Source organism: Macrobrachium rosenbergii, chromosome 1 (assembly GCF_040412425.1).
Source record: "Macrobrachium rosenbergii isolate ZJJX-2024 chromosome 1, ASM4041242v1, whole genome shotgun sequence".
Taxonomy (NCBI): Eukaryota; Metazoa; Arthropoda; class Malacostraca; order Decapoda; family Palaemonidae; genus Macrobrachium; species Macrobrachium rosenbergii.
Genome location: NC_089741.1, coordinates 35,726,288 through 35,749,849, shown reverse-complemented (window position 1 = coordinate 35,749,849; position 23,562 = coordinate 35,726,288). Strand labels below are relative to the sequence as shown.

The 23,562-nt window shown below is 38.2% G+C and overlaps 1 protein-coding gene across 1 annotated transcript in view; it reads left to right on the top strand.

The window, feature by feature from the left end:
- Positions 1–23,177, top strand: part of LOC136840183 (uncharacterized) — a 75,787-nt gene extending 52,610 nt beyond the window's left edge. Inside the window, 10 exon segments of the mRNA XM_067106672.1 lie at positions 7,147–7,272; positions 7,894–7,989; positions 15,228–15,425; positions 16,704–16,774; positions 17,463–17,639; positions 18,647–18,752; positions 19,221–19,408; positions 19,410–19,458; positions 23,024–23,068; positions 23,071–23,177. Coding sequence (XP_066962773.1) covers positions 7,147–7,272; positions 7,894–7,989; positions 15,228–15,425; positions 16,704–16,774; positions 17,463–17,639; positions 18,647–18,752; positions 19,221–19,408; positions 19,410–19,458; positions 23,024–23,068; positions 23,071–23,162 — 1,148 coding nt within the window. The 3' untranslated portion in view covers positions 23,163–23,177.
- Positions 23,178–23,562: the final 385 nt, after the last annotated feature.

The following is a 23,562-nucleotide window of genomic DNA, read 5'->3' as shown; positions in this document are numbered from 1 at the left end:
GCCGCACTATGAAACAATTGTTAGAGGGGGTGGACAGTCAGATGGAAGAAAGAGAATATGAACGGAGGCACAGTAAAACGAATGAAAGAGGTTGCAGCTAGGGGCCGAGGGAACGCTGCAAACACCCTTAAGTAATGCCTACAGCGCACCACGTGAGGTGCACTGACGGTGCTACCCCACTAAGGGGCCTTTTTTGACATAAATATTTTTCAGTTCTAATCATGGAAGAGAGATGGTAAAAATACAAGCAAAGTTTGGTTTCTTCTATCCAGACTCGACAATGGAAACCACCTGGTTACCCTTTCCTTCTTAGTGACGTAAGGCAAATTATCTCCATGTGAGGAAAACATCCTAAGGGAACAAAAATAGATTTGAGAACAAATGATAACGAGATTCAGAGTTACGTAATCTTGATTCATCCAATGTACCATGAGCCTTTTTGTTTTTGTTTATCCAATTGATATATAGTAGTCTACCAACCTATAATTAAAAGTTACTACCAGTTTTATTGTGTAATATGATGCATGAGGCATGTTGCCTGTCACCTGAAAACTATTTCTCCTCGAGGCAACTTTAACTCCAAACTGATTTCTTGACAGAATAAAAAAAAAAAAAACGAGCTCAGGAAACCACAGACTCCACAGAGATCTGATATTCAGTCGTTGGAACATAGGTTGAAATCTCATAGACTGAAATGGTTTGGACAGATGAAGGGAACGGGAGAGCTTTAATAGCTCGAAAAGAAATCTCTGCGAAATCACAGGTAAAAGGCATCGATAAATATATATCCCTGACGGGAGTTGAGACAGGGGTGCAGGACAGAGTGGGAGAGAGTGGAAAGGAGAATTTAATGGACAACTTCCATGATGATGACGATGATGGTGATGAAGCTGTTAAATCGTATATGGCTGTTGATCATTTTTGTGCTGAATGTCATAATATTTATCATTTTTGTGTTGAGCGTCATAATATTCCTTCTGGTATTTTTTAAGAGGCATGGTAGCATTGATTATGGAGAACAGGATACCCAACAGAGGATGTATGTGTATATATGTATATGTATATATTATATATATACATATATACAGGTGTGTTTATATATATATATATATATATATATATATATATATATATATATATATATATATATATATATATTTATATATATATATATATATACTATATATATATATATATATATATATATATATATATAATATATATATATGTATGTATATATCATATACATACACCTATAATATATATATATATATATATATACATACAAACACACACATATACATATATATATATATATACATACATTTACATATGACTCGTGTTGCTGACCTGTAGTTCATGGCGATAAGCTCTTCTTACCTTGCAAGCGGCAGAGGAGGAGTATTTGGGCAGGACTGGAATGCCCAGGGGTTATCGAGCCCAAACAGGGCGGGCGACGAAGTTTGAAGTCATCCTCCTTCTCCTCTCTGGGCTGCGACCGAACTTGTTCAGTTCAACTTCTTCCCACGCACAGCAGCACTACGACACAGGAAAGCAAGACGACCATACAACCGTACCACCGAGAATCTGAACAATCACAGCGGTCAACCGAAATCCGAGTGGAAGAGAGAAGATCCGGGATCTATTCTTCCTAATTTTCAACTTTTATAGATATATATACTCTCTCGGAAGCTTCTGGGCTCACTTATCGACACAGGTTGTTCACCCGTTCCGCAACGAGTACGACTCCGAGGAATGAGGTTGAATGACCTGGCAGGCTTCGCTTTAACAGCTGTTAACTCCTACTGCAACGACAACCTTGTCATTCACTGGACACCTTCCACTGAATCGCCGGACGCACAACGAGCGCGGGTACACTCCAGGCCGTCTCGCGAGGGGCTATGACGTCAGGTCTCTGCTTACGACCGCTCGTTCCCAGAGCCTTTTAAGAAGTTGCCAGTGACTCCCGGGGAAGTTCATCTCGGCGCTTCTAAAAAAAAGAGGACTGGCTGGTGAAGCTGAAATGTGTTCGCATTCAACAGGCAGGTAGATGGTAAGCTCCGGTACGATTTAGGGAACGGAATACTGTAACGAAATTTCCTTCCTTCATACGGGCAAATTATCTAGGTCTAATTTCCATATAAAAGATGAGGTTATAATATATCATAAAATGTTGCAGAAACCCGCGAGATTCAATTTCGGCGAGTGATTTCAGCGCAGCCGAAGCGTTATCATTAACGGCACAGAGACAGAATAATATATAGTAAAATGTTGCAGAAACCAGCGAGATTTAATTTCGGCGAGGGATTTCAACGAAGCCGAAGAGTTATCATTAACGCACAGAGACAAAATAATATAATATAGTAAAATGTTCAAGAAACCCGCGAGATTTAATTTCGGCGAGTGATTTCAACGCAGCCGAAGAGTTATCATTAACGGGCACAGAGACAAAATAATATATAGTAAAATGCTGCAGAAACCCGCGAGATTTAATTTCGGCGAGTGATTTCCAACAGAAGCCAGAAAGTTTTCATTATCGGCACAGAGACCAAATAATATATAATAAAATGTTCAAGAAACCAGCGATTTAATTTCACCGAGTAATTTCAACGCAGCCAAAGAGTTATCATTACCGGCACAGGGACGAAATAATGTACAGAAAAATGTTCAAGAAACCCGCGAGATTTAATTTCAGCGAGTGATTTTAACGCAGCCAAAAGAGTTATCATTACCGGCACAGTGGCAGAATATGAGTAAATCTTCATTTCTGAGAAAAAAAGATTCTTCTCCTCAAACTTGTGTTTAAGAACAACTCTTTAGCCTTTGTTGGTTCCAGTTGATGCAAGATACCATTAATATTATCAGCTGAAAAGTGCGTTTTCTCTCTCCAGAAATAACTCTCGAAGCTTAAACCTGGTAAAGATTTCTGAATAAGCATAATAATGAAACACATGTATACATGTAAGCTTTCTCTGGGTGTGTGTGTGCGTGTGTGTGAAGAAAATAATGCACGCGAAGCTCTCAAACCTAGTCAGATACCGTTTAAGGAAAACTCAGTACCTTACTGAACAACAATGCTAACTTACAGATTTCTCTTCATGGTGTGAGTGTCATAATGCACAAAACCCGGAGTGTTAGTGCCCGTCAGTGCACCTCATGCGGTGCACTGCAGCATTTACTTGCTGTTCTCTGGGGCGTGCCTTCGGCCCCTAAGCTGCAACTTCTTTCGTTCCTTTTACTGTACGTCTTTCATATTCTCTTTCTCCCATCTTACTTTCTCAGCTCAACTCAACTGCTTTGAGGTTTTCTTCCTGTTACACCTTCAAACCTTTTACTGTCAATTTCCGTTTCAGCGCTGAATGACCTCATAGCTCCCAGCGCTTGCCCTCTGCCGTAAACTCCAGATTCCATTCTATTCTAGCGATGGGTGGAAAAAAAGTGGCGTTAGGGTGATGAAAATGATTGTTCTCGACAGAATGGCTTGGACAGAACGGAAGAGTTCTCGCCGAAGAAAAGAAAGTTGGCGTAATCACCTGAGATAGATATGTATAAAAAAAGTTACGAACCGCCTATTGTGACACGAGATGGCACTGCTGATCTTTCGACCTTAGAGACACGTTGGGCAATCAATGACATCTATTGCCGGTATTGTTCATGCATTCACAACCCGCTCCCCCACCTCTCTCTCTCTCTCTCTCTCTCTCTGTAGATTTCAACCCCAGTACTTTGCTAGGGTAAAATTATATAGATTCGTCACGTGTATGCTATTTATAAAATACGTACATATGTATGCATGTAGTATGTATTTATATGTTTATATAAATACACGAGGAAGGCAACCACTGTACGTGTGTGTGTGTGTATATATATATATATATATATATATATATATATATATATATATATATATATATATATACGTATCTATAATATATATATATATATATATATAGATATATATATATACATGTATTATATATCTATTTATATATAGATTGATAGATACGTGTATGTATATATATATATATATATATATATATATATATATATATATATATATATACTATAATACACACACACACACGTACAGTGGCCGCCTCTGTGTGGAGCGAACGAAAACTAATAATGCATTATCATCACCATCATCATCAACATCATCATCTTATTACTAATCCGTGCTTATTCAGTCACCCGTGAAACCGGCCACACAACCTCTCGCTAAAAAAAAAAAAAAAAAAAAAAAAAGAGCTACGCAAAATTACTAGGCGGTCGCAATCACACAATTATCGTAAAGCCATTGTTGCGTCAAATAACCCCTCGCCTGTGCAGTTTTCGCTGGCAAAGATCGTCGGAAGACATTTTCACATCGCAAGTGAGAAAATGCTAACACAGTCCGATTTTATCAGTTGAGTGGACTATGAAGTGACTCGGTCAATCTGCTATTGTTTTGGTTAGATCTTTATTAATTTTGGATAGGTGAATATACAGAATTGCTTTACTGATCTGCAATTGCTTTAGTTAGTCTGAAATCATTCTGAATAGGTGAATCATACAGAGCTGCTTTATCAATCTGCAATGGCTTTAGTTAGATTTGTATATATTTTGGATAGGTGAATATACAGAATTCTTTTATCAATTTACACTTGCTATAGATAGCCCGTATTCATTCTGGATAGGTGAATATACAGAATTGCTTTATCAATCTCTAATTGCTTTAGTTAGATCTGTATTCATTCTGGATAGCGAACATACAGAATTATTTTATCAGTCTACAATTGCTTTGGTTACTCTGTATTCATTCTGGATAGGTGAACATACAGAATTATTTTCTCAATCTACAATTGCTTTAGATAGTCTGTATTCATTTTAGATAGGTGAATATACAGAATTATTTTCTCAATCTACAATTGCTTTAGATAGCTCTGTATAATTTTAGATAGGTGAATATACAGAATTATATTATCAATCTGCAAAAGGAGCAGCATCAAAATAACAGCAAGTGAATCAAGACATGACGAAGTTAACTTCGTTGATTATTGTCATTATTATTATCATTATTCAGAAGATGAAACCCATTCATATGGAGCAAGCCCTCAGGGTCACTGACTTGAAATGCAAGCTTCAACGAATATAGTGTTCATTAGGAAGAAGTAAAAGGAAGTAAAGGGAAATACAGAAAGAAGAGATCTCACTTATTGAAAAGAGAAAAAAATAATAAATACATAAACTGACAAAATTATTAAAATGCGAGAAGAATAGCATTAGGGTAATAATGCATTGCATTTTCCTTGAACTATTGATAGCATCATTAAATGGAAACTGCTTAGCTGCCCCTGAAACGCTCTAGACTGCATGTAATGTTAAAAACGAACAGCCATGAAAACCAAACTTCCCCCCAGAAAAAATTCCAAGCATAAAATAAAAGCAGGTGAACCCTGGACATGACGAACTCAACTTCGTCGATTGAGAGCGCTATTGCACAGCAGCTGTAGGAGGAGGTCGCCGTGTCACCCGCTCTTACAACAATGAAGACACGGTGCTTTTTTTGTCTGTGTGTCTCTCTCTGATTGTGGCAATCCCCCTTTCGTTCCCGACAATAAACGTCTCGGGACCCACAGCTTCCTTTCACCACTCCCCTGAAGACATTTTCTCTCTTTATCCGACGTCGCGGCTGCGGAATGATTGCCTTGCTTCTCCTGCCCTGTTCCTTTCCCCCTTGCCAGTGAGGGCTTCTAATTCCGTCATTAGGGATCCTCGTTTGCTAAAGGTGTCACGCCCTTCGTGTGTGCTATTAGGTCGACGTGAGCACTCTCAGAGTGTTCTTTACATACAGTCGAGTTTACTCTAGTTAGTCTGTCTCTTTCCATTACTACACTGTTCGATAGTTTGCATTTTGATTGGCGAGGTTATTCAAGTTTACCGGAATGGAATTGAAACCTGTCCTCACAAGACATATTTTGGTAAAATATCTAAACACTGGCTTCGTTTCCTTGTGTATTACAGCCCCTAAATGCTGGAATTTATTTTCACTGAAAAATATCAGTTTTCCTTCTTGAAATCTGTGTTCTCAAGATACACATCTTGGTAAAATACCTTTAAACACAGGCTTGTTTTCTTTTTTACATTACAGCCTCAAATGCTGAAATTAGTTTCATCGAACAATTTCAGTCATTTAATTCTAAAATCTGTGCGCTCAAGATACATATATTGGTAAATACATAAAAATAGGCTTTTCTTTGTGCGTTACAGCTCCTAAATGCTGGAATTTGTTTTAACTGAAAAATGTCAGAGGCATTTAATTCTTGAAATCTGTGTTCTCAAGAGACATATTTTGCAAAATATCTAAACAAGGCTCTTCCTTTTCTTGTGCACTACATCCCAAATGCTGGAATTTATTTTCACTGAAAAATGTCAGAGTCATTTAATTCTTGAAATCTGTGTTCTCAAGTTACATATTTTAGTAAAATACATATTTCTTGTGCATTGCAGCCCCTAAAATACACTAATAAATGTCAGGCTTTAATTCTTGAAATCTGTGTTCTCATTACCTAATACTGGGCTTTTCTTGGCCAAATGCTGGAATTTATTTTCACTGAAAAATGTCAGTCATTTAATTCTTGAAATCTGTGTTATCAAGATACATATTTTGGTAAAATACCTAATAATGGGCTTTTCTTGTGCATTGCAGCCCCTAAATGCTGGAATTTATTTCACTGAAAAATGTCCGAGTTATTTGAGTCTTGAAATCTGTGTTATCAAGTTACATATTTTTGTAAAATACCTAATAATGGACTTTTCTTGTGCATTGCAGCCCCTAAATGCTGGAAATTTGTTTCCACTGAAAAATGTCAGAGTCATTTAATTCTGAAATCTGTGTTATCAAGACACATATTTTGGTAAAATATCTAAACACGAATTTTCTTTTTCTTTTTACATTACAGCCCCTAAATGCTGGAATTTATTTTCACTGAAAAATGTCCGGAGTTATTTAAGTCTTGAAACCTGTGTTATAAGTTACACATTTTGGTAAAATACCTAATCTGTTTCCACTGAAAAATGTCTGAGTCATTTAATTCTGAAATCTGTGTTCTCAAGTTACATATTTTGGTAAAATACCTAATAATGGGCTTTCCTTGTGCATTCCAGCCCCAAATGCAAGAGATTCAGTTCAATGCCACAGCGGCGAGTGCATAGCCATCTACAACGCCTGCGACGGCATTCCTCAATGCCAGGACCAAAGTGACGAGGATTCCGCGCTGGGATGCCCAGCAGGTAGGTATGACGAGAACAGCCATCCAAGTCTCAATGATCAGAAATCATTTTTTTCTTATATATGTCTCTTTTAACTCTGCCTCATCAATGTCTTTTTTATCTTTCTTATCAGTGTCTTTTATCAGTCTTATTAGTATCTCCTTTACCAATCTTGTTATCTACGTTTCTCCGCTTTCTCCTCTGTCTTGTTACTTCGCATGTGATATTCAGTGATATATATATATATATATATATATATATATATATATATATATATATATATATATATATATATATAAAGTTTGCAGTTTGAGAATTTCTCCTTAAGTGTTCCATGATCTTGATAAATTTTCTTGCAAAGTACTTTACAAAATCCTTTGGCCTCGCTGCCTCCACACTGATTCATCAAGGTATCTATCTGTCTTCTTATTTCATATTCCAACGTTTTTCTCAGTTGTAAAGCTTATCTCATTCTCAAGCTTCATGAATGCCTATTTCAAAAGAAGCTTAGAAACACTGGACTCAACAACAAGGTTTGTTGGCTCAAAAGCTTAGATGACTGAAAGGACATCTGAAGTAAGTTTATTTATTGTGTGTGTGGGTGTAGGTGTGTCTAGCTATTAATCTGTTCCATCTCGTCAGCATCTACCGAGGGCGCCGCCCCTGTGAGGGGGACCAGGAAGTGCCTCTGGTCCCTATACCGCTTGGGAAAATCAGCCTCCGAGGGACAATGTTATGGTACGTAGAAAATTATTTTTATTTACTTTATTTGCTTTTGTGTCTATAAATACATGTATTATATATATATATATATATATATATATATATATATATATATATATATATATATATATATATATATATATATATAACGTTGATGGCCGAATGGCCGGACTAGCTGTCATTTTATCTGAACCAAAAGCCCAGGTTCGAACCCTGGCCGTGGCAGATACACTTGGCGCTTATAATTCCCTAGGGTGTAAGTTCTTCTAAATGCAGAGTGAATTGGATATTGAGTGATGCTGGTGTGTATCAAATCATATATATATATATATATATATATATATATATATATATATATATATATATATATATATTATATATATATATATATATATATATATATATATGTGTGTGTGTGTGTGTGTGTGTGTATGTATGTATAAGTACACATGTGAATGGATAGCCTAATGAAAGAGAATACAAGAAAAAGTATTTAATCTCCAAAATTTCCTTAAGAACCTAGCAGCATCACCTACAATATAAACGACAAGTTATACAGAAGGAATTAACATATACTTCACCAGAGACGGAACTACTTGCATACTGTACCATTTACCAACATCAACAGTCGTTAATATGCGGAAACACGCCCAAGGGAATCCAACAGGTAATTGTCGAATTTCGTCACACTGGGAGAGAGATTTATCGAAGCAGAGAGTGTTTGTGTGGTGCTGTCAGAGTCCTCCTCCAGAGTTTGAGTAAAGGGTTGCAAAATTGGCCGTGAAATTTTTTTAAATTTGGGTATTTTTGAACTCTGTGGCTACGATCAATCAATTTGTCCATTTGTGCAAAAATGTACTCTCAGAAATGCCACAAATGCACAACAGCAGAACTCTTAACGCCTCGACTGCAGAAAAAGAAGAACAAGATATTCAGTGCCTTGACGAAGCGCTGTCAGTTTAACAGCTGTTTCCCCTTTAAGTATTTTAAGTTCAATTTAAAGTATTTTGATGACATGTAATCGATTATATAGGCATAATTTATGAACAGTTAATTGTTATGTTAATTCACACAATTCAATCACTTTTAAATCTTAGGCCATATTTTTGGCCAAATACTTCTCCAAAGTGGCCATTTTCGGCCATATTTTTTGGCCAAATACTTCTCCAAAGTGGCCATTTTCGGCCATATTTGGAAATTTTGGGATGTTCACCTGTCAACCCTGGTTTAAATGCAGCAATCCGGAATTCGCCATTGCGTAAAGACATCCAATCACGACCAGGCAACCGTTAAGTAAGGATGAAGGTAGTCGTTATAGAACATGACAACAACAGTTTGCTCCTTAAGACAGAATGGCTTGTGATATAACTTCCGTCTTAAGTCGTGTCTTCTTCTGCGCTAACCTTTTTATCCGTTTACAAATGCTACCAGATTGAGCTGACTTTCTTTTCTGCAACTGGCTTAAGTCTCGAGTCGTGAAATGAGCACCGTATGCAATTCGAGTTACTAGAATACAAAGTGCGTGTCATTTTTTCTACCATTACTTGACTAGTATCTGTATTGGCATAAAAGATGAAAGGGATATTTTATTCAGGTCAAACTTCGCACTGAAAGGAATTGTGCAGATTAATGTATATTCGCTTTATCAGAGCAACTGAGCGTTCAGTATATTGTGAAAACTGGTAGGTAATGGAAAATGAACCATAAAATCATCACGCCAATATTCTGGAGACTGACAGGGATTAGGAGGTGACTCATGACATTATACAAATATCCTGGACCTAATGAGCGCCAGGAAGTGACCCACAACATATCACCAACATGTCAGTAACTTAACACATACATATCACAAACAAGTTGAAAACATGTCAGAATGGCTGCAAGTGCAGAGCGAATCTTAAGCAAATGCTGGATGATCGTACGAAGCGGTGGTTAGGACCACCAAAGAAGTCGCTGACTTGTCTTCAACTTGTTTGAGATGTATGAGCGATAAGTTTGCGACATGTAGAGAGACGAACCTCTAGTTTTTTTAGTATATATTGCTTGTTTTCTTTTATTTTATTTTTGTTTTACTTTTTATTGAAAGGATTAAACTTACATTATTTTGCAATTACAATATTTACAGTATGGTTACAGTAGGCATCAACACAGCATACATAGGCGTTTCTTTGCATAAGCACAATCCCTCTAAACTGATAATTTACACAAATTGCTTTAGTTACCGGCTACTCAAAACAGCAATTAACGAACTTCTAGCTAAGTGTTTTCTTGAGACTCCAAAAGCAGTGGTTCTCAACCTGGGGGCGTCAGAAATTTCCAAGGGGGCGCGGCGAGCCCTAGGGAAAATTCAAAAATCCCTAATTATATTCGTCATTCTCTTAACAAGAGTTGCTAAGAAGTAGTGTCAAGAATCTCACTAATTCACTCCCAAAGGAATTAAAACACCCCACCTCTTCTCATTTTTTTTTTTTTTTTTTGCCTTTAAATCTGGGAGGGAATTTAATTTAGATGCAAGGGGGTCGGGGTAGAGGGAAGGACCAACTATTAGAGGGGGGCGTGGTGACAAAAAGGTTCAGAACCACTCTACAGTAGAAGCTGGGAGGACCACACCAGAAAACGAGTGGTAACCAGCTTTGAGAAAAAAAATCTCGCATCAACAACAGAGTGTGGCGAGAAAATGGGTTATTTTTTACGGCTGTGGGCCGGGAGATCAGTCATTACCAGGCTTATCCTTGAAAACCAGTCGCTGTGAGATGCTGCTTATGTAAATAATGTCTATCTCAGACCGACGACTTCGGAGAAATTCCTGCGAACTGCGCATTTGTCAGATGCGCTCCACTTCGCGAATCAACCCGAAATTTACATAAAATCCCGAGAAACGTATTGGAAGAGAAACGCCTTAATTGCAGGCTGAAAATTGTGACGAATATAATTCTCACATGATGTGGAATGGATGAAATGTACAATTTAGGCCGAAGGCCAGGCGCTGGCGCCTGTGATCTGGTCATTCAGCGCTGAAAGGGAAACTTGACAGTCAAAAGGTTTCAGAGGTAACGGGAGGAAAACCTCGCGGTGGCAATACGAAACAGTTGTTAGAAGAGGGTTGAGGAAAGTATGACGGAAGAACGAATATGAATGGAGGTACAATAAAAGGAATGATTTACTATTTCAGTTCCTTCTTTACAGGTCAGGATACGAGAGGGTGATTTTCAACCACAAGTCCAACCCTCTGGAGAACTACAGTCATTATCCTCCTTCAGGGCAGGGTAAGAATGCATTTTTCTGTTTGTGTATGGACAGTACTCATATCATACATAAAAAATAGTAATAATAATACACATCTCATGACTGACAATGTCAATTTCTCTTCAAGATTGTTTTTTGTTCATCAATCATATAAAAGTAATAGTCACATTCATCAATCTGACACAATGATTTCTCAATTTCTATTTAAGATTGCATTATATCTAATTATCCTAACATTTCTGTATTATATTTGTAAAACAAATATTACAATATATATAAATAAATATATATATATATATATACATATACATGTATATATATGCAATATATATACATATATATAAAGTATATATATATATATATATATATATATATATATATATATTATTATATATATATATATATATATATATATATATATATATATATATATATATATATATATATATACATATACAGTACATACAATATTATCACCAAATACCCTTTCCCTTCGAAAGAGGTGGTATCAGAAGGATAAAGCCTTCCAGTTTCTCAGCAAATAATTTAGGATGGGGCTGCTGGACCCACGCCTTTTCTTGACACCAGCAGACACTAGGAGTCTTGTGCAACTTATTGGATTGGCAAAGGCGAAGTCGTGAGTGGTCCGGGGAATTAGCAAACAGGACAGCCACTTTGATTCTCAGATATTATTTTGGGGTGAAACTGCTAGCCTCGCTGCCTTATTCCACCTCGCTGCTACCCACCGCGATCGGGGTCAACAAAGATAAAATGGGTTAGAGTGGAACGTCACTAAGTCATTTTCATTCTGACAATAAGTGTATTTCCTTGTGCCCTGGACCACGCCTGGCAAATTTAGATGGTCACCCATCCAAGAAGTACAACCCAGGCCCAACGTCCCTAATCAGCAGCGGTAGAGAGAGTTAGCCACTCTAGTCACTACGTTTATAAAGGGCACGGCTGGGAAAACAAGATAGAATAGAATACAGAATTTAGGCCAAAAGGCCAAGCGCTGGGGCCTATGAGGTCATTCAGCGCTGAAAGGGAAATTTTAAGAAGGCTTGAAAGGTGTAACAGGAGGAAAACCTCAAAGCAGTTGCACTATGAAACAATTGTTAGAGATGGCTGAGGAAAGTTATTAGGAAGAAAGAGAATATGAACGGAGGTACAGTGGGAGACAAGACTCAGACTCAGTCCACACAAACGAACTTCTTCTCTCTCCACTCCTAGTGACAAAAAAAAAAAAAAAAAAACACGGTGGGTCCCCCCAAAATAATGCGTCAAATGTCACTTTCTCCGGAGCGAGTTTGAAAGCAAAAAAGAAACGCGGTTTTGGTTTTGCGGCGAGACGCGCCGTGACGTGCATGCATGCAATGGACTGTTATGCAATTTGCTTGTGCTTGAAGTTGTTAGGCAACTAAACTTTCCCCATGCACATTTGGGCCATTACCTTCGTTACATTAATTCTAGCTGGCCTCATATTAATGTCAGTATGATGTAAAAAGTCAGGTATTCAGCATTTAAAGTGACGTGCTTTGGTGTGCGCAGTATGTTATGCTAATTGCAGATGAGAATCGTGGTGCACTTGGTGTAATGCTGGCAAGCTTGGTGATATATATATTATATATGTATATGTATATGTATATATATATATATATATATATATATATATATATATATATATATATATATATATATATATATTACACATACACACACACACACACATATATATATATATATATATATATATATATATATATTTATATAATATATATATATATATATATATATATATATATTTCCTAAGTATAAAGATAATAGCTGTACATCTGTGAAATTCATGCTGTTGTTGATTAAGCTGGCCTTATGCCACTGACTATCTATGTAACCTCTATCTTCCAGTTTTGTGAGTGTGTTTTTTCTGGTGTGTGTGTGTGTGTGTGTGTGTGTGTGCGTTTGTGTGGGAGGGTTCCTGGGGGAAGGAGGGGGGTGAGATGCAAGAAGCAAAGTATGGGAAGAGATGCTTCAGCCAAATCAAATGAATTTCCCATTAAAGAAAATATCCCATCTGGTGCCATCCTCTTGAAATATAAATAAGTTAAAAATGCGCCGCAGATTCTTCGGCGCAATCCAGTTTTCTGTACAGCCGCTACAGCGCACAATCAAGGCCACCGAAAATAGATCTATCTTTCTGTGGTCTCGGTATAATGCTGTATGGACCACGGCCCGGTGGTGGCTTATCCTATACTGTTGCCAGAAGCACGATTATGGCTAACTTTAACCTTAAATAAAATAAAAACTACTGAGGCTAGAGGGCTGCAATTTGGCACGTTTGATGACTGGAGGTGGATGATCAACATACCAATTTGCAGCCCTCTGGGCTCTGTAGTTTTTAAGATCTGAGGGCGGACAGAAAAAGTGCGGACAGACAGACAAAGCCAGCACAATAGTGTTCTTTCACAGAAAACTAAAAGCAAAGTATCTCTACATTAAAGTTCGTTACTTTCGTGTGATTCTCTTAATGAAAGTCCCTTACAAAACGAAAATGAGCTTTTTAACGAGATAACGATCTAATTTCAGACCTGCCGAGGAGCCTGTAGCCTACGGCGGAAGAGGGAGAGGACATACTCTACGACTACAACCAACGACCTGCCTGGCCAGGACAGAGATACAGCATGGGTAAGGAATGGGAATAGGCTATGGGAATATAGAATTTAGGCGCTGGGACCTATGAGGTCATTCAGCGCTGGAAGGGGAAAAAAAGTTACGTATACCTCAGTTTAACCAGACCACTGACCTGATGGATGGGAAATTGGCAGTAAGATGGTTTTGAAAGGTGTAACAGGGGAAAACCTGGCAGTTGCACTGTGAAATAATTGTTAGAAAGAGTGGAAAGTCAGATGGAAGAAAGAGATTATATACTGAGGTACAGTAAAAGGAATGAATGAGGTTACGGCTAGGCGCCGAAGGGACGCTGCAAAGAACCTCAGTAATGCCTACAGTGCACCAAGTGAGGTGCACTGACAGCACTATCCCCTTCGGGATGCATGGGCAAGCTGTGGTTTTTACCCTTTCATTCATTCAGATTATTATTATTATTATTATTATTATTATTATTATTATTATTATTACTATTATTACTATTATTATTATTATTATTATTATTCAAAGATGAACCTATTCATATGGAAAAAGACCACCAAAGGGCCACTGACTTGAAATTCAAGCTTCCAAAGAATATGGTGTTCATCAGGAAGAAGTAAGAAGAGTTAAAGGAAATACAGAAAGAAGAGATCTCACTTATTAAGAAGAAAAAGTAAAAAAAATAAATTAATATAGATGAAAATTTATTAAAATGCAAGGAGAATAACATCAGGGTAATGAATTGCATCTTCAGCTTGAACTTTTGATTACTTTGTAGCAAGACATCATGCATAAGTGATTATGCAATTCATGTAGTGAACAGAATTCTGGTAGTTAATTTGCAACGGTTTCAATAGTCTTAAAATGTTTAAAATCTCTGTGACAGTTCATGTTATTAGAGTGCATCCACAATGCAGTAAAACATGTTAAGAAACACACGTAGGCATGTTGTTGCTCAAATATCACAACTACTTTAAACACAGTTAAACAAATTACTGATAGTACTAACTAGTGCTTCAAACGATTATGCAACATTCACCAAAGATGCGTTCTCCACTTATAGTTGCTGACTTGTTTGCAACCTGTTTGTGATATATAAGCGATAAGTTATCAACATTTGCATATGATATGTTTTACTGTAACGCGGAGACACCTTTAGTCACACTTATTAAAGCAGGCTCAAGTATTCGACCCTGAAACGACACGTGTTTACTCTCATAAACAGACTGAGATACATCAAGTTTATACCGATTATGCGTGTCATGATTCTCCCATGTCAGATTGTAACAAACGAATTACATAGCATGTCATCTGCCTCAAAACGACACTCCTTCGTGTTCCTGAATCTCAATTTCTTGCAGGTGAGGGAGGAGGCCGAGGCATGGGAGGAGAGTTCATGGGGTCAGAGCCACACCATTCCTTCCACTATCAGACTATGGCCAACCGCAGCAGTTACCACAGCCTATGCAACAGCAACAACAACAGCAGCAGCAGCAGCAGCAGCAACAGCAGCAACAACAACAGCAACAGCAACGCAGCAGCCTCCGCAGATGAGCAATGTATGGGTCCGTTTCAATGACTCGCCTGTCAGAGTTCATTAAAGGGCAACGCCACACCTATCCCACCTTGCACGCAGCACCCTCACTTCTCAAGTAGATTTTTCCCAGTGGTGTGACCAAGAATAGCGGTAAAAGTAGCCTTAAAAGCAGCCTTAGATAACGTCGTGCACAATTTTCATCTTACGTGTGCTATGAATCCCTTATTTTAACCATTCGTGAATTTTCTACAATCTGAACGTTTTTAGACCTTTTCTTGCATCATTTTTGGAACAATTTGTGAATTCAGTTTCTCTGAATAAGTGAAAGTCAGAGTTCACTGGTGTTAAAATAGCAGTTTTCATGATCAATATTTATTCTATTAATTTCTATTAATTTTTGATGTTTGAGAACAGAATTTCTCTGATAACTGAACGTTAGGGTTTCCTTGGTCTTGAGGAAACATTTACCAGTATCTGATTTTATTCTATTAATTTCTGTAATTTTTCTTTCCTTTGTGTGTATGATCTAGCTGTCTCTGAAAGTTGCACCTAGGATTTATTAGAGTGCCAATTCTTCATGATCTAAACTTTCATGTTATTTTCTATGAATTATTCGGATAATCTGTAACAATTCAACAACACTTTGCTCCTTTCCGGTACTGTGACTGAATCATTTTAAGACAATTTAGTAAGAGATTCAACCGTGTAATGAAAACTATGTAAAATGAAAATCAACATGCACACACTGCGCCACATGTACATGCACTGAGATGATGGATCTGCACCTGTCATCTGATAAATGATTCTTTGCTTTCATTCCAAGTACTGTCAGGGTTACTTTTGGAGGTAATACATTACAGGGAACCACTGTCCTCTGGCTTTATTGCTCAGGGCATTATTTGGTCTTGGCTAAGTGCCTGGTGCAGAGGGAAAGGAGTCATTTATGTCCACACACCTATAGGATTGGTGGGAGATTAAAGGAGTAATACTAGAAAAGAATCCTGCACTCTGCAAAGGTTAAGCTACGAAGACACGTATAGCAGCATACGATCACACATATTTCTATACATGAATGCCAATACCGACGAATGTGTGCTGCTACTAAATTACAAATTAAGAGAAGCCTTCTGCATCTTCACAAATGAATAAGTGTGGAACTCACTTCATTGATTATGCTCGAGAGACAGGAAAGGTTTGAGTAACAATGAATACGCCTATCCTATTAGCGTACGTTCTCACTACAGTACAGTAAGCATGTCATAAACACATCTGTAACTTATCGCATGCATATCACAAACAGGTTGGAAACAAGTCAACGACTGCAAGTGGTGGAAGAACCTTTGGCAAATGCTGCAAAATCGTGGAACTGCTGTACATTAAATCACTGACTTGTATTTAACATGTTTGTGATATATGTGTGCATAAGTGATCATTTACTGTAGTGTGTTTATGACATGTTTTACTGTAGTGTGGACGCGCCCTTTGAGGTGGCTCTGTATGGTACAGGCCTTCATGTTCTCAGTAAGTCGTCTGGGATAATCCTGCTAGCTCTATGCCCTTTTCCATCCCCACTGAGACCAAATATAACTGGCTAACTACCAGGTCTACAATTCACTCAGTTTTCAGCGGGGGCACAAACTGGCTTTTCAGGAAAAGACCTGAACTGTTTACACTTGTAGGAATTAAACTTAGGCCTTTCCCAGGTGAAGCCTCTTTCATAACCAATGGACCACAGGGGGATGAGAAATGCAGGCAGTTGAGAGTTCATGATGGCGTTTGCAGAATGCAAAGCTGCTTAACCTAAATTTGGGTTTTGGTACTAAGTTTCGGAAATTCGGATTTGAAAGCATATTTTTCACTGATAAGCATAATGTCTGGAGCATTTTCTTTCAATGTGTGTATAATAATAATAATAATAATAATAATAATAATAATAATAATAATAATAATAATATAATAATAAAATATTGTTATTTTGTTTTCTAGCATTGTTCTTGGCATTATTATAATTATATTGTTGTATCTTGCAGCCTGTATGGATGGACAAACCTAATTACAGCCTCAACAACAACCAATGCAAGACCTGCAACACATGAACGCTGGACCAGGAATGCAACAGCAGCTTCAACAACAGCAGCAGATGATGCAACAACAGCTGGGACCCTACCAACAAAATCCCAACAACAAACCACAGCAACAAATGGCCAGTTTCCCAGGCAACTTCCAAAACACAGAGGTATGTCCACCATTTACATTCATTCGTATATTCAGCACACCTGGGAAGGCTTATGGTAAGATTACGAATGAGAAAGTATGACAGGTAACAAGAAAATTGATAGGTGATGAGCACTTTGGGTTTAGACATAGAAGAGGAGTGTCGGGATCAAGTTATAAGACAGCTGTGAGACACTGGAGCGCAAGGGAAATTACTGAGGTCTGTAGCACACCTGGACCCATAATATAAAGTACATAAAGTCCTCCTGGGCCTCACATTGCTCATAAGGCCACCTTTGAACTCCGGTTTCTTCGGCCAACAGACAGTGGGGAGCAGTCCCAATGCCTAAGACACGTGGCCAGTGTGTCACTAGGCCCACTGCTTAAACCTCAGCCCAAGGGCTGGTGCCTATTTTCTTACTAACCCTCTCAAGTTTCAGACCACTAAGTTGGTGGACCACCGGGTTTATGCAGTGGCACCATCCCCAAGCCACCAGTGAGTGGCTTAAAACAGAATCGACAGTGATTATGTGAGGATGCTGTTAAAGATGTATGGCAATCTGATTATGAACTTTTGTGATGAAAGCAAGGCTACGTTACTTCTGCAGACGCAAACATGACTGGGTCGGTGTAGAAATGAGTTTGAGACAAGGATGTATTATGTGTCCATGGCTTGTTGATATTTTTAAGTAGAAAGAGAGGTGGTAGAGTCAAAGGGTCAAGGTGAGAGCAAAGTTATAGGATGAGGAGAGGATTTGTGAATGAGTAAGGGAAGAGTTTGACAAAGAAATCTGAAAACTGAGGTTAGTAAAGTAAGATTATAATGTGGGAAGAATGACAGTAACTGATTCATATGGGTATTTGTGAGTAACTGTAATCAATGATGGTAGGATGTAAGAATAAATTAATTTTGGACCAGGTGAAGCCTGGAAGGTAATAGGGTCTTTATAGAAGGTTTGGAAGAACAGTGATTTCTGTTAAACTTTCCTTTGTGGAACTAAAAGTTACATGACAGCAATTGTATTTCAGATGGGTATGGTGAGTGGAGGTAACGTCCGGAACCTAGCCAATCAGAGAGCAGAAGTAAAATTGCCACCATCAACTAAAGCACCACTGACTACGGTTCCATCATCTAGTAAGTTCTCCCAAGGGTGCATGTATTTTAGGAAATTGTTGCAGTGTTATAGAAAACACATGAATGAACAATATCATCTAGTTTAGTGTCAAAATATTGTGTGATATCTTTTGCTAGTCTAGTGTCAAAATATTGAGTATATCTTCTGCTAGTCTAGTGTCAAAATATTGAGCAATATCTTCTGTTAGTCTAGTGACAAATTTTCTGACTTAGAATGTCTATGACTTCAAAAATTTATCCTGCTTCTACAACAACTGTTTACTGTACAATAAATATGTCTTGTCAAACAGGTCAGGTAACAGAGAAGGATTTGTCAGTCAAAATCCAGCCCTAGACAATAAGAGATGAAAATAAATCTGTGATATTCATTAATGACAAAGGAACCTCATTTCTCCTCTAGGCAAATCAAGCACAAGTAGTATTACCAGTAGCAGCAGCAGCAACAGTAACAACAATGGTACCTTACCTGATGGGAAAGGTGGAGGTGGTGGACTGGGAGGAGGAGGAGGAGGAGGAGGTGGAGGTCCCATTCGTCAGAGGAAAAGAGCTCGGACCACGCCCATCTCGAATCAGCTCACGAACCCCACCAGCACTCAATTGCTCACTCTTCTTTGGCTCGACTGGAGGTCAACCTCGAAGAGCTCCAGATCGAAGCTTCGCGAGCAGGATGCACAAGCCTCAGGAGCTGTGCTGGCCCTTACTATGGGTAAGAATAAGTATATAAGCACATACCTATTACAGTTGTCTTGTTTTTGCGTATGAATTATTAGTTTTAATACTACCTCTTTTCCAGGATGCTTAACAGAAAAATAATTCAGGATTTCTTTGTAACATACCCAGCTCAATGCACACCTGCTCTTGTACTATCAGACTGAGCAAATATTCAAATGTACAACATTCTGATATCAGTGTTAGTGATGGTGTCAGAGAATCTGAAAATATATAAATAAATGTACCAGATTATTAAAATGTAGCAGCTTGGAGTGCCACATTTTTACAGAATAATTATCTGAATATCTATTACCAAAGGTATACAAGACAGCATTCTAAAAAAATAAGTAGAATGGCACGTCATACTGTACTTAACCTTTTTGTTCATTTCATTTAGTATTGTTTTGATTGTCTATACAGCAATATTTCTTTCCCAAGAGAAAATTCTGGAAGAAAATGGGAAACATATAATGGAACATTGTTTACCTTTATTCCCAAAAGCTCCAAAAAAGTCTGCTGAATGGAGCTGAATTGCCAGCCATTCTAAACCTATTCAAATACCAAACATTCTCATTCTTCTACAAACGAGGTAAAAGATTTGAATTGATCTGTGAATGATGGTAACCTTTTATATCTGTAATTTCGGACTCAACCTCACATTCCAGTGAAAAGAGTATAACAGATACCTTAGAAAGTCTGAAGTTTGAGTCTCTATATAAAATGCTATGACTACATCACTGACAACAAGGAGACAACAAAGTATAACAAATTTATCATCTAAAGATTAACACCTTGTTTCTCCTCTTTGTGCTAGCATCATCCTTTATTATGCGTCAGTGAGACGTGAGAATCTTGGTCCATCAGACTGTTCTGTGGTCTGAAATGAACTCGGCCACTAAGGGACAGGTGATGGTTGATAAGCTTTACTTTAAACAACTGAGAAGCTTCAATGTTATCCTAGACTGGGCTCACTAAAGTCACTTCACACTGTGATGGATACAGTATCTGGCAAAGGAAATTATTTTCCTTGGCTGGATACGTTTATGAGATGGACTTGGCCAGAATGATGATTCTGCTAACATAAGTAAGGAGCAATTTTCCTCTTGACCAGATGGCAAATAACATTTGATACATATACTGTATCTAGGAAGCAATGCTAAAACTGATATCATTAATCCATGGAGAAGGTGAAATATAGTTTTTATTACATTTTGTTTTACACCAACAGCAGCCATAAGGGTCCACATGAGAAAATGGGGTCTAGATGGTGTCCAACAGCTAAAAGTGCTAGAAAACCCTCCTCTGGATATCCACTTTCTGAAACTTTTTGATGATATATGACAAGATCAACTACTGGTCTATCTTACAATGCTCATAATGACTGAAGTTCACGGTGCTCAGCGTGCCGTCTTCCTTGTCACTTTATCATTTTTTCTTTCTTCGTCGGGGACCTCCTCCAGAACTCCTCTTTAGCCCTATTCATTTACAAAAGACTGTTCACATATCTTCTTTCCTTTGCTTTTTTGCTCTGTTTAGAGCCTCGTTCTTAGCCTTCCTTAACTACGTGTTATTCTATCAAGGTAAGGATGGATATTATCTTAATGGGAACAAACATATGTTTGCCAGTTTCATTGCTTCCAAGACATCACGTGCTACTCAACAAGGTTTTTCAATGATGTTTAATAATTCAGAGATGAGTCCCTGAGACTCCTACAAATTCACGAATTAGGGGTACATAGTACCACGTCACTGAAAGATCACCCTAAAGGTTCACTTACAGTGGCCTTCCCAAAGGTGGCTTGCTCTCAAGTGTCCCAAGCACTTCTTCCTGCAGCAGCTCCTCCAGATTTCTGCATGGAGTAATGTTCCCATTTAGGGAAGACTGTTTTACTTGAGGCAGTTGACTCTAAAGCTTTGCACTGTATTAGCAGTTCACCTTTGCCTCCATCTATGACTCACACTAACTCTGGTGTAAGACGGTTTGCTCTCTGATGATGTTGTTGAGGGTTTGAACGATTGTCGCTCTGTGGGTTGTGCTAGTAAACTCAATAAGAAGGGGATAAAGATGCGTAATGTAATTCTCGACCACTTCTTTGGTCATTCGTCTCGCAAATTTTTAGACCGTATGTTTTTATCACTTAGGCATTCCTCTTGCAAAATTCTAGTCTGTATATGGCCACTGATTGGGCACTGGTCTCGCAAACTTCTAGTCTGTATTTTGCCACCATTTGGATTTTGCTCTTACCAACTTTCGGGCTCTTTGTCACCACTTCTTCAGCTTCACTGTACAGGTCAGGGTCGGATTCCAAAAGTACTGAGCAAAGATTGCAAGCTCAACTCTCATTATCCACTTCTAGGATGTACATTTGCACTATCCTGTGTTCTGACTCATTCAACATGCCTCTGTTAATTTGAAGCTGTTGGCTTCTTGTTAATGAAACACGGAAGCAAAGGCATGCTTGGATCAGGAAGGTGCACATGTCCACGTCTCTTTTCTTTACAGAAATAAAAGTGTAGCATTTATTATGTTGCAAAATCAATTGCAGCTTTTGATATCCCTAATATCCTTCACACCCCTGCGTGAGCAAGTAACAGTGGCAGACTTCAAGTCTGCTTAACATCAGACTGAATATCTTGTAATGAATGCAGCAACATAAAAAGCCTTGAATGATATCAAAGCATTTATAGTCTTCTATTGCGATTCTTCAGCATTTGATGGATCTGAAGGCCCATTATTTCAGCTGTAATACCCAAAGTCTTGAGTAAATCTTATGCAACCTCTGGGTACCTCACGAAATCATTAAATCACGTGGATGCTTGTTCCATAATTTATAATACGTGAGAATCAGCTGTAACTTAATTTAAAAGAATTAAAAGCCCACAAACAAATTGCAGTAACTGGGTAAACAGTAATTTTACTCCAACAAACGGAATTCTCGAAAACACCATATTATTATTAGGATAGTCCTCCACATTAGTTTCAACATTCCATCAGATTTAACTGATAAGCCTGAACGGCATGAAGTTTAATCCAGGGTGGAATATACTTAAAATGAACAGAAAATATCTAGGAAGTTGAAAAAATGTAAAATTTAGGAATTTCTCGAATTCAGTTATGTTTAACCTGATTAATGGACTACATACGTAGATGCTGACTTTAAACAGTTGATCGTTTCCTTAAAAAAAATCACATATCTGCAACTTATTGCATGTATATCACAAACAGGTTGAAAACTAAGTCAAAGACCATATGTGGAGAACGGAGCTTTAGCAAATGCTGGATAATCGTATGAAGTATCAGACTTGTATTCATCCTGTTAGTGACATGTGTGCAGAAAATCAGTGAAGAGTGTTCATGATATGTTCTAGTGCAGTGTAGACACTCAGACATACCATTAAGGTACCCTGAAGCAACTTACTTCCACATTTCCCTCCTGGGTAGGAATCAATTAAATCAAAGCACCTCTTCATCAACAGCAGTTCTCTTTCCAGTCTTTCTCTCTCTCTCTCTCTCTCTACTAGAAACGAATAACACTGGAACTCTTTCTCGTCTCTTACAGGTGTTTGTATCACGGCTCTCCTTGTTGTCCTGGTGGGCTGCCGTCTCAGGGCGTCAGACGAAGACTCAGAAAACACAGAGGGTCTCGCTCGCCCTACGCCCACGACGCTGACTATCTCATCAATGGAATGTATTTGTAGAAGCAGCTAAGCTTAGACATCTTGTAAAAAAAGAAAAAAAACTTATCAAGGATTAGTTTATGGTGCGTCCTATTCGCTGGCTGACATCCTAGCCTGGACTGTTGAACCTTGTTCACTCGCCATCATCTTGCTTACTTTCATTCTGGGTCCAGATCTGTGGTTTATGACCCAAGCTTCTTTAAACAACGAATTTTCAGACAGAAAGAAATCTAAGAATTCTTAAGAATACGATTGTCAATTCTAAACAGAGTCCAGGCCTGGATGATCCAGTTCTCGTCAGAAACAACGTGTTATGCAAGTAAACAGTCAGAAGTGTGGGCGGTCGAGTTTAATTGCAGATATGGAAGAAGAAGAGGAGGAAACGCAGTTCTGTTCTTCTTCTTGAGATGTTTCTAGGGAT